This window comes from Echinops telfairi, unplaced genomic scaffold (genome assembly GCF_000313985.2).
Source record: "Echinops telfairi isolate 266 unplaced genomic scaffold, ASM31398v2 ScPeMD7_7420;HRSCAF=8458, whole genome shotgun sequence".
Lineage (NCBI taxonomy): Eukaryota > Metazoa > Chordata > Mammalia > Afrosoricida > Tenrecidae > Echinops > Echinops telfairi.
The window spans coordinates 50665245-50677041 of record NW_022111320.1 but is presented as its reverse complement, the minus strand read 5'-3'; the positions used below and the strand labels follow the sequence as shown (position 1 = coordinate 50677041).

Here is an 11797-nt window from a genome sequence, read left to right as displayed (position 1 = left end):
GCCGGGCGGGGGCGGTGTCTGGTGACCCTGAGAGGGTGGCCTGACCCCCGCCCACTGTAGAGGAATCCTGACCTCAGTTCTGGGAAAGTGCGGCGCCACGGGGCTCAGTCCTGTCCCTACGCGGCCCAAGGGGGCGGGCCCGCCGGGGGGCAAAGGCTGCAGGAAGGGGAGGAAGTGGAGTGCTGTGGGGGATAGTGAGGGTTGGAGAGCCCTGTACTCTGTAGGACTGTAGTCAAGTGACCTTGGACGTAGAGGCCCACGCCTCCTAGACCCTGCTTTTTCACTCACTAGTAAACCAGGTGGCAGTAGTTGGCCCACCGCCCTCTCTGGGTTGAGACGAGGATCAGAAGTGATACTTGGTAACTTGTAAACTGCAGAACCGATGTCAAGGTCAGGAGCTGAGCAAATGTCCCGGAGCTCTTGTTTATTTGGTAGCAAAAGTCAAAAGCAACGTAGCAAGTCCAGAACTTAGAAGAGCGAGACTGAGACGTGAAGTTTATGAATAGATTGTTTAGTGGAAGGGACGTTCTCCTAGTGGAGAGGTTCCCGGGTGGCGTTATCGCCTGGCGTAGAAAACTGAGGTTAGCCTTTGCATGAGTATATTACTGAGCGGCTCCCAGCTGTAAGAAATCATGGTGGGGGTGAGAAGGACAGAGGTTTGCGCTAAGAAGAGAAACACTGTGTCTAAGAGAGTTCAGATGGGACTTGACTGTTCATCTTGAGCTAGCCAGGTTATGAAAGGCAGGGCAAGCTAAGGTATTTTCGGAGTTAGCCTGTACAGCGTGTTCTATGAAAAAGAATACTTGGTAGAAACAGAAGGAATTTAAGATAGACTTAAAAGCACACACATAAAGTGAGTGTAAGGGATTGTTCAAGGAGTTTGGAGAGAAAAGAACATAGAAGTTTTGAATCCATGTGACTGCTTGGAAGTTTTGTTGGTTAAAAAATTGGAAGGACAACTTTTTACTGCCCCACAGAGGTTTATTTCTCCTCTTGGCTTAATAATAAAAGTAGTACTTTAAAATTATAACCAGATATGCTTATATTAAAATATAAAAAAACCAAGGTAAATGTGAAACACAACTAAGTGATAGATGATAAGACATCTAACCCCAAACCACACCAAACTCATTGCCATCAAGTTGATTCCTATTCAAGGCGACCTTATAGGATTGGGTAGAAGAACTGTACCTGTGAGTTTCCAAGACTGTAATTTTTTAAGGGAGTAGGAAGTCCAGTCAACTGGTGGTTTTGAACTGCTGACTTTGCCATTAGCAGCCCAATAGGTAACCCCTATAACACTAGGGCTCCACTGAAGAAGACAGACATTACATATGTGTTTGTGTATACAAACACAGGTTTGCAAGTTCAACCAACTATATACAGGTGTTTGAACATACATGTGTACAAGGGTACTTCGAAAACTCATTGGGAAAGATCCATTGGTGATTTAATTCATGTTTCCAGGAACTCCTGGAAGCCCCCATTGTGTGTGTATATCCATGTAGACATACACCATCCTCATGCGTTTAAGAAGAAATGACTTATTCCAGTCTAGTGGTGTAATCAAGAAGTGAGAACACACTAGGTGCTGTCACTCATATTTGATCTCGTTTGTCCATAAAGGGGGTCGGGAGTAGGCGGTAGTGCTTTTTCTTCTCCCATTTTCAGAAATGAAATCCCTGTCCTGTCCGCATCTGGCGAAGTAGTGTAACCCCACATTGTCTGTCGAGATTGGACCTCTGTACAAACTAGTGTCAAGTGAATGACCTGGTTGTTCACAAACAGGATTTTTACATATCAGAGGGCAGTGAAATGACTATCTTGCAGCTAAACATTGTCTTCCCTCCATTTTTGCGTTTAACGATGATCATTTCACTTGCGACCTGCGCTAGGCCAGGCTCTGCTGTTTTGGGGCCTGGCTCTGCTACTCTTGATTGCGTGAGTGTTTTAATGGGGATTCATGAGTTACCCCAAAAGAAAGACCTTAACAAAAAGAAGGGAAAAGATGTAGAAGGTTGTCATCTCAGCTTCTCTGCCACAGTCATTTTGTGTGTCTCCAGGTACCTTATTGACAGCCGGTGGTTCAAGCAGTGGAAGAAGTATGTGGGCTTTGACAGCTGGGATATGTACAATGTTGGCGAACACAACCTGTTTCCTGGCCCGATCGACAACTCCGGCCTCTTTTCAGGTAGAGCACCCTATTGCTTTTCTCGCAGCAGAGGCCACTTGGACAGTGGCCTGAGATCAAATTTATCTGTGACATGAACTGTTCTAATAGGAGGCGATCATTAGTGCCCTCGATTTATATCTATAGCAGAAGTTTGAGACCCGCAGGGAGAAATTGAGCAGTTTTTCCTCCTAAATTCACTGCTTCTAACAAGAGCATCTTAATTTCAAATTTCTCTTTCCTTTTCAGCTACAGCAAAGTTTATGAGTGGTTCCCGGGGTAGAAGGCAGCAGAAATGGGGTCACGGGTGGCAGTAGCATGTTGGCGAAAGGTGGGGCTGCACAGCTGATTGTGTAATATCTCTGAGTAAGTTGTGCACCTATACAAAGCTGAATTGGAAAAACACCGTAGAGATACAGCAGTTATATAGCCAATAATTACAGCAGCGACCAAAAAATGAGTAGCTGCCCAAGCTGCTTGTGTACATCCAAAATTCTCATGTGACTTGACCTGTCTTTTTTACTTTAAAAACAAAGTAGCTCAGCTAGTGCTCAGCGTTTAGATTGGTAATATGCGGTGGAAAGAAATAGAATATCATTTTGAACTTGAGTCTGGAGTCTGAAACTTGGAAGCTGGTGTTTTTCTGTGTTACCTTTTGTATTAGTCTGGGTACTTTGGAGAAACAAATCCACAGCAACTCATGTATAAGAGAGAGTTTTATGTAAAGAAAATGTGCATCATGAAAACATCCCAACCTAATGCTGCCCAAGCCCACAAGTCCAACATTAACCCATTAACCCAACACCAGTCCACAAAGTCCTCCACCTCACATAACAGAGGCAGTGATGCCGACTGCAGGAGGAAAGCTGAGTCAGTGAATGAACAAGCATCTCAGCACTAGCAGGGATCTCCACACGGCTGCTCCAGTACCCAGGGCTGCATCGGGATAGGTCCATGTGGCTTCTCCTTGGGGATGTCTTGTAAGAAGTCAATCTTGCAAGCTGAAGCAGGGAACTGCTAAGGCAGCTGCACCCGGTGCAACCATCACAAAACAAGAGACCTGAGAACTAGAAAGGTGAGGCTCCCCGAGCCATTTATCCATGTGTCTTTCAATTAGCCCCACATGTGATTATCGGCCAGGTTGGCACAATGAAATAACTCACCTTTGCAGTAGACTTGACTTTGGTCAAGCACCCTGTGGTGGCTGTGTTTGTCCTAGGAGCAGTGTGAAGACAGGTGGAAGGTCGGTCAATAGTTAGACCACGTTGAGCCTACTCCCGGGGAAAGTGGGAAAGGGATGCACAGCCCAGCAGAGCCTGGGCCGCGTCTGTTTGCATCACTCTGCCCCAGGCTTTACCTGCCAGACTCACAGACATCCTCATAGGCAAGACAGGTGATCTGTGGCCTGGGCACAGAATCTGGGCTGCCATAAACAGTCTGTGTTTGAGACTTGATCCAGTCCCCGGTCATTAACCTGGAGGTATTTAAAATGAGCAACAAATTTGTCAAGAACTAAAATGCACCCGTTGTGGAATAGGAAACTCATCTACTTTTCACCCAAACCGCAATCAAGTATTCAGAAAAAATAGCCACACGTCACCTCAGACCTTGTTTTAGGTCGGGGCGGTCAGAGTGGCATCATCGACATTGACTTTTGCTTTGTTCCCGATGGAGGCCAGGTGGTGGCACTGAGCCTTGACGTTGCCCCTTAGTTGGGAAGCATTGCGTTGTCTTTCTCCCTGGCCATTTACCACGTTTTTTTGAAAAGGAGAAATTTGTAAGATTTTTAATGAAATAGTAGTGAGAATATTAGAGCTGGGGCTGGGGGGACCCTCAGAAAGCATTTTGCATGACCTTCATCTAAGGGAAGACATTCTTTCTGTAGTGCCCAACTTATGTCCCTGGCTTTGACTTGAAATGTCTCTGTGTGCTTGGGAGGGGAACAGCCCATTCCATACAGACCCTGGGACATTCACGGTGCAGGAAGGACCCAGTTCTGGTGAACGAGGTGGACTCTGAATCCCCAGACTCAGTTACCTGCCATGCCCAGCCCAGCTGCCTTCTACCAAGAGCCGGGGAGTGACTAGCAGGGATTCTTGGGAGAGAGGAGGGAGGAGGAAGCGTGTGTCCTTGCTGATGTCTGCAAAGCACCCCTTCTCATTTCTACGTGTGTTTCTGCTGTGTGCCAGCTGGAGTCCCTGTGCCAAGACCAAGACTTTGCTTTCCTTTCCCCGCTTAGTCACCCCTCCTTTGAGGACATTTGTATCGGGGAAATCTTCCCTTCAAAATCCCCTTGTGAGCTTTAGCCTGATGCTCTTGGACTGACCCAGCTTGCCAGTTAAATTTCCTGTCCTTGCAATCTGATGTCCTAGGACTAACATGATTGGGAACTTTGTCACCGAGCCACAAAGGAAAAAGCTTTGAATGATGTACTGGGTGGTGGTGGGGGGTAGGTTGATGAGGCTGAAAGCGATTGGTTTCTTTCCTGCATTTAAAAGTTTCTGGCTAATGCTGCATGTAGTCTGGGTGGCCAGGTCTATGTGGTGGTTAGTATTAGAAATGAGTATATCTTTCCAAGACAGAAAGTAAATTACTTTAAAAAAATATATTTTTTAAAGGGAATGACTTTTATAGAAGTTTTCAATTTGTAAATCAGAAAACTTTTTAGTTTAGGTGTCACAGAGTTTTTGGAAGCTCTTGTCTCCAACAAAGGGATGAGTACTGTGCCTGGACTGGCCTCCTGTTCCTGAACACCTGGACAGCAAACGCCTGCTTGGCCAGTGTCTAGTCACGCCAGAGCTGCTGTTGAAAGTTACTGGCTCATTCTGGTGGTTTTTGTTTTGTTTTTTAAACACATGTGCACACCTCTCTTTGTCCCCTGAAATACATTTTCTGAAAACCCTTCAAACATATAAGCTAGCATGCACACGGCCATCAATTCAATTCGGATTCATAGTAGCCCTACCGGACAGAGTAGAGCTGCTCTTGTGGGTTTCTGAGACCAGAAGGTTGTATGGGAGCAGGCAGCCTTATCTTTCTCCCGTGGAGCAGCTGGTGGGTTGATTCAAAATGCTGACCTTGCAGTTAGCCCATTGTGTAGCCCACTCCACCGCCGGTGTTCCTTGTAAGCTGCCACAGCAGTCTGGGTTTGCCCCTTCCTAACACTGATTACCATGTGCTGGCCTTTTGAAAACAGTTGTGAAGTTTATATCGTGAGTCATTTTCCATTTTAACTAGTTTTAGGTGTACAATTCAGTGACGTTAATGGAATTCATCGTGTGGGCCACTCATCATGACCTTAGGCAGTATTTTCCCTTCCCTCCCACCCCTTGGTGTGCCCTCTCTCAAACATTGGTCTCCATGCATTTGCCTCTGGATATTTCGTACGTTGGTATTGTGCAGGGTTTGTCCTTCCGTGAGTGACTTGTGCTGTGGCGTGTTTGTGTCCTTTCTGGTTGCCACTGAGGAGTAACGTCCCGCTTGCTGAGCAGACCTCGGCAGTTTTGTTCGCCAGAGCGCTGCCCTTTGATTTGAGGATGAAAAGAGGCGAAGGCAGGCCCGGTTAACTCATGCATTCATTCTGTTTCAAAAACCACCTCTTCCATGAGTATCAGATCGAGTAGCACCTCTTTGGGTACTTTTCATTTTTCTTCAAATCATTTTATTGGGGGGGGCGCTTACAGCTCTTAGAACATTCCATACATCAATTATTTCAAGCATATTTATACATAATGTTGCCATCATCATTTCCAAAACATTTTCTGCTTGAACCTTTGGTATGAGCACTTCTTTTTTCCCCTCCCTCCCTCATCCTTCCACCCTCGTGAATCCTTGATCGATTATATATTATTATTATTTTGTATCGGGGTGCTTTTTTTTTTAAACAGTTTTTTTCTTTAGCGCTTTATCCACATGTCATTCAATTCAATAATTCAGCCCTATCAAGGAGTCTGGATACATTTTACTTCCCTTTTTGTGTGATTTCCACTGTTCCCGGAGTGTGTGCTGGCTGGCAGGGCTTGTAAGGGCGGCCGGAGGTGACCCGGGTGGGTGGGCCCTAGGTCCTCCCTCGAGGGCGTGGGCTGCAGACCTTGCATCTTCAGTTCTGCCTCAGGGTGCCCTCCCTCTCCTAGCCAGAAGATGAATGCTTAGCACTTCAAATATGTTCTCCCTCCACCAGGCATCGTCCACTTGGGCTTTGACTCGGAGGATTTAAAATTAAGAATGCAAAATGATTCTTGGTCACATCGGCTTATAATTATGTATTTGCTTTCTTAATCCGTCTTTCAGGGAAGGCTACAGTGACGTGACTGCATTTACCAAGCAGCGTGTACTGTGACTAACCCTAACTAAGGGTTTGAGTGGCGGAATCTGGAAGATCTTTGTCAACTGGGGGTTTTTTCCTTTTCACCCTCAGTTCCCATTGTAGAAGAAAGAGAAGCTCCTCCTCCAGGTTGAGAAAGCAGGGCTGTGGCAGGTTGTGGGCAGGCCTGCCTTTTGCTCTGGCCAGTGGCAGTATTTTGGAGCTTGGCGCCTGTTTTCAGAACATACATTTCTTATTTTTCAAAAACGCATAAGAATTTTGTCACAAGTATTTCTGGGGAGAAGAGCAGGCGTGATGGGCCATGTTTCCCTTTTTCAGATCCTGAGAGTCAGACTTTGAAGGAGCACTTAATTGATGAATTGGACTATGTCCTGGTGCCGACGGAGGCCTGGAATAAGTTACTCAACTGGTACGGCTGTATTGAAGGCCAGCAGCCCATCGTCAGAAAAGTGAGTGTGCGACTGGTGCCCCTGGAGACCCTGACTGGCTGCTCTCCTGGGGAACAGACGACCGGGCCTAAGTGGTTGCACGGAGGCGCTTGCGGCCTTGTTCCCGGTTCTCTTTTGGAGGGTTTGGTGGTGCCGAGACTCTTGAAAGCATGTTTCAGTGAGTGGTCTCCAGACACCAGAGCTGCCCAGGGCCATGCGCGTGTCCAGCAATGCTGCGAGATCCCTCTTTGGAAGACTGGGGGGTGGGGGGGAGGTTACCTGCAGTGTGTACACATGGAGTAATGTGTTGCTTCTTGTTTATCTTAAGCCTTTCTGATAGTACTTTCCCCCTTTGCTTAAGAGTCTTTGGCAGCATTGTTGAGTAACTCAAAGAGGTCAGCCTCTTGAGGGACAGAAACCTAGATGGTAAACCCTGCTGGTAGATAAGACTCTTAAAGAGACCACGGTCCTGTCCTGTCTCTCACCAACCATTGCTTATTCTGTAAGAGAGCATCATGGCAACCCACCGAACTTGCTGACTTGGGGGTAAGTTGGTGACTCCCCTACTGTCTACATCGTAGGACAGAGCTGTCATCCTGAACCCACACAGCAGGGGGTTGCTGCTCAGCGTCCGAGCTACCTTTTCCTCCAGCTAGATACCTGCGTCCCTGAGAAGGCCGGGGGCCTACCTGCAGAATCCTGTTAGAGCGCAGCCGTGTGGGGAGCATGGTGCCCTGGGTGTTGCCTGCGGGTGCTAGTCCTCAGACTGAGCATCCCTGTGCGGCATCGAGCCCCACGCACCCCCCCACCCCCACCCCCGCCCAAGACAGACAACCACCTCCCCGAGGTGTGGTGTCTGATGCGGCCTCCTGATTATGGGCAAGTATAGCTCCTCGTTTTTGATAATTGTTTTTTAGTTGATGAGTTACCGTATATAGTCGTGTATAAGCCAAGTTTTCTAGCACATTTTTAATGCTGTTTTTGTGGTAAAGTTAGGTGTCTTGGCTGACATTTGGGTTGGCTTATACTTGAGTATATACAGTAGTTAGCTTTTGGCCTTCATCAGGTGGCTGTCCTCCTGAAATATAAATTTTCTTTATAATTGAGCTTCTTTAAAGAGAGAGAGCAGGTAAGAAGGGCTTTGGGTTTTGCTGCACTTGTTCAGAGCCGGCCTCCTGGGACCCGTCTGGAGGCCCTGCTGGCCACCCTGCATTAAAAACGGTGAGGGATAGGTGGGCTTCTCCCTAGTTCCATCAAGGGGACCGGGTGCTCTTGCTTGGTCTTACTGAGTGGAAAAGATTGGAAACTCCAGGGCCAGATGCCAGTGGCCTTTTTGCACTTGTCCTGCTGATCCCCTGGTCACTTAGGGAAATGGATAATGATGGTGTTTCTGCCATTGGCCGCTGATGAGGCTTGGTGCTGCCAAGGCTGCCTGGTGTGAACCTTCTGCTTTTGCCCCTGCCCCCTTGCCTGCAGGTTGTGGAGCATGGCCTCTTTGTCAAGCACTGCAAGGTTGAGGTGTACTTGCTGGAGCTGAAGCTCTGTGAGAACAGTGACCCTACCAACGTGCTGAGTTGCCACTTCAGCAAGGCGGACACCATCGGTGAGAGCGCGGGCGTGCACTGGCCAGAGGGAGGCTGCCGTCTTCAGATCAGTAGCCAGTTAAGCAGATAAGCGGTCAGATAATTCTAGGCTCTGGCTCCCACCCCTGACCTGAGGAATTCTCTGGGAATCATGTTCAACAGAACACTGGGAGTGCTCCCTGCCTGTTTGCCCTGTGAGAACAAATACAGGCTCAGAGCCGCCAGACGTCATTCAGAGTCCTGGTGAGCGTGTGGCAGAGCTGGCATTGGAATCCAGACATGCCTCGACCCCTTCAACACATTTTTCCACATTTCCTTGTTGCTTCTGTGCTGGAAATGTCTCCCATATCAGTGGAGGATAAGACAGGAAATGGGTCCAGGCTGATGCCCTGGGAAGATGGTGGCCTCTCCAGTCGTGCCCAGGGAGCACGGTCCTCCCGAACCTCTGTGCACCCTGAGGAGTAAGGACAAGTGTTAGCTGGCTGTGCCTGGAGCCAGCTGAGGGTCGGTTCCGCCTCTCCCCAGCCACCATTGAGAAGGAGATGCGGAAGCTGTTCAACATCCCCGCGGAGCGTGAGACGCGGCTCTGGAACAAGTATATGAGTAACACCTACGAGCAGCTGAGCAAGATGGACAACACTGTCCAGGATGCTGGCCTGTACCAGGGTCAGGTAGGAGGGGCCAGGTCATGCGTGTGTGTCCCCACCCCCACCCCCCTAGCCCTCACACAAATATCCTGGGCAGCCAGGGACCTGACTTGATTGGGCATGGGGGGGGCTTGCGCTTTCCTCACTTGCCTCCCGCTTTCACCTAGGTGCTAGTCATTGAGCCCCAAAACGAAGATGGCACGTGGCCCAGGCAGACCCTGCAGCCAAAGTAAGTACACTTTGTTCCCTTGTGGTGGTTGGGCGTTCAAGTGTGAAAGACACCCTTTCTTAAGGCGGCTGTTCTCCATCAGATGAACATGGACTCAGGTCTCTGTCCAGAATCTGGCCATTTGGTTGACAGCTTTTGGTCAACTGCATACTGGGCAGCTGTCTGAAGGGAGCTCAGTAAGGTATCGCAGCAAGAGATGGGAGGGAGCGTCCAAGGAAGGAATGTGTGCGTGGGAGAGGGAAACAGGAGTCCGGGCAGGAGGAGGAGGGCAGGAGTAAAAGGGAAAGACCGGCCTGGCCAGAAAACAGGAGTGCGGCAGCCTCTAGCAGCCCCACAGGAATGCCGTCCTGATTGTCTTTCTTTTGGCTTACTGAGACCCATGCCAAATTCCACAACCGAAGGGTATTGAATTTTTGGTGGTGTAAGTCACTTGGTTTGTGGTTTATGTTTTTCAATTTTGTGTGTGTTTTAGGTGAGAATTTACCCAGTGAGTTCGTTCCCATGTAACAGATCTTGTCCAGAGTGCTCTGTGATGCCCACGATGTAGCCGCACTCTCCCGTTGGGGTTTGTGACATCTCTGTCGGGAGGAGCTAGTTTCTCTGGGGACTCCCTTTGTGTTGCAGATGCCATAGAACTAACTGAGAGAATGCAAGGTGCACCCTGTGAGCATCCCCTGAGGACACACAGGTGGTTGGATTCCAGTCTGCAGAGGAGAAAGGGGGTGTTGTGACTAAGGGAGAGGTCCCCTTTCTCTCTTCAGCGCTGTTTCTCGCTCTTTGACACCCCAGCACGGAGGAGAGGGGAAGTGCGTCCTTGTCACTGAGGTTCTGTCATGGGTGTCCTCGGTGGGGTCTGGCTAACAGGCAGTGAGCTCAGAGTAGAATACCCGAGCCACGTCCCCTTCTCTGTCACCCACACAGCGGCAGGCACTGTCCAGACGCCAGGGATACCACTGGAAACAAAACCAAAGTCTTGGTCCTCCAGGAGCAGAAAATCAGCAGATAAATCAGAAAAAGAAATACATATAAGGAGTCTTCAAAAGGTTCATGGATAGATAGATCACTGTAAAAGTTAACAGAATTCTCTCATGAGCTTTTTGCAGTCCCCTCGTGTGTTTATCAGCAGTGGGAAAAGTGAGTCTCCTCATTGGTTTATAAACATGGTTATAAGAAGTTAGGGATCAGGATTAGCCTGTTCTATGTTTTGGGTGAAGGTCCGACTGAGGTGTTTTTTGAAGATGGTCCCGAGGGAGGTGAGAGAGTCTGCAGGGAAGGGGCTGTGGAATTAGGAGAGTAGCATTGTAAAGACCTGCGGTGGCTGCAGCTGGGAGCCGTGACTGGGGGATGACTGGAGGGGGAGGCCTAAGAGGTGCAGGCGTGGTAGGCCCAGTCTCTTAGGACCCTGCGGTATTCTGGCTTTGCCTCTAGGTCAGGTGGAGAGCCTATTGGGTGGGGCAGGGTGGTGGCGGGTGTGTGTGAATGGAGAAATAGTGTGACCTTACTTGGTGAATAGTTTAAAAAAACAAACTCACTGTCATCAAGGTTAATTCTGACTCTATCTGACAAGGTAGAACTGCCCTGTGGGTTTCTAGAGGAGACTAACTCTTTTTCCTCCCTTAGAGCCACTAATGGTTTCAAACTCCTGACCTTTTGGATAGCAGCCCAATGAGTAACCACTATGCCACCAGGGTTCCTTTGGGGAACAGCTAGCTCACAGGACACGAGAGCACAATGCTGATGAGTACAGTTGCTATGGAAGGAGAATCATGGTGGACAGCGTGAGTCAGTTAGACACACATTCATGTTCCACGCGGCACCAGAAGGTGGCATAAAACACACGGGCCGGAAGACGTTCTTGGAAAGAAAGACTTCAGGGCGGTCATGAAGAGCAGCAGAGTCAAGGTAGCTGAAGACTGACTGAGCAGGTCGGGCGGGCAAGTGGAAGCGTTAGCCGTCCTGGAGAAAGAGAGGTGGCGAGTGACAGCAGTGACGTTGTGCTGAAGTTGAAGGAAAGGCAAGCGTCCGTTTCTTCAAACTAGAAAGCTCAGAAGCCCAGAGCACAAGACGGCGGGTGAAGGGAAGAAAACAGAAGAAACAGTGATTGAGAGTTTCTTGGAAATCAAAAAAGAAAAAAATCTTAAATTTCAAGACAGCCCACATGACAGATGGAGGAAAGGCCGTGCCTCCACGAGGGGAGGCTTAACAGTGACCATCTTCCAGATCATCTCAGTGTCCCCGGGGTCTAAGATAAACCACTGTTTGAACATGAAGGCACGGTTGAATTTCCTTCTTGGCATCGATGATCTGAGGATGTTTCTTTTTTTTTTTTAACATTTTATTAGGGGCTCATACAACTGTTATCCCAATCCATACACACATCAATTGTGTAAAGCGCATTTGTACATCGTTTCTCAAA

The 11797-nt window shown here is 48.6% G+C and overlaps 1 protein-coding gene across 2 annotated transcripts in view; it reads left to right on the top strand.

The window, feature by feature from the left end:
* Positions 1–2067: 2067 nt before the first annotated feature.
* Positions 2068–11797, top strand: part of USP4 (ubiquitin specific peptidase 4) — a 35384-nt gene continuing 25654 nt past the window's right edge. For both annotated transcript variants that reach the window (XM_045297614.1, XM_004715227.3), the window contains exons 1-5: positions 2068–2191; positions 6813–6943; positions 8399–8525; positions 9031–9176; positions 9320–9381. In XM_045297614.1, the coding sequence (XP_045153549.1) occupies positions 2128–2191; positions 6813–6943; positions 8399–8525; positions 9031–9176; positions 9320–9381 (530 nt within the window). In that variant the 5' untranslated portion in view covers positions 2068–2127. The remainder of the gene's footprint in view (positions 2192–6812; positions 6944–8398; positions 8526–9030; positions 9177–9319; positions 9382–11797) is intronic.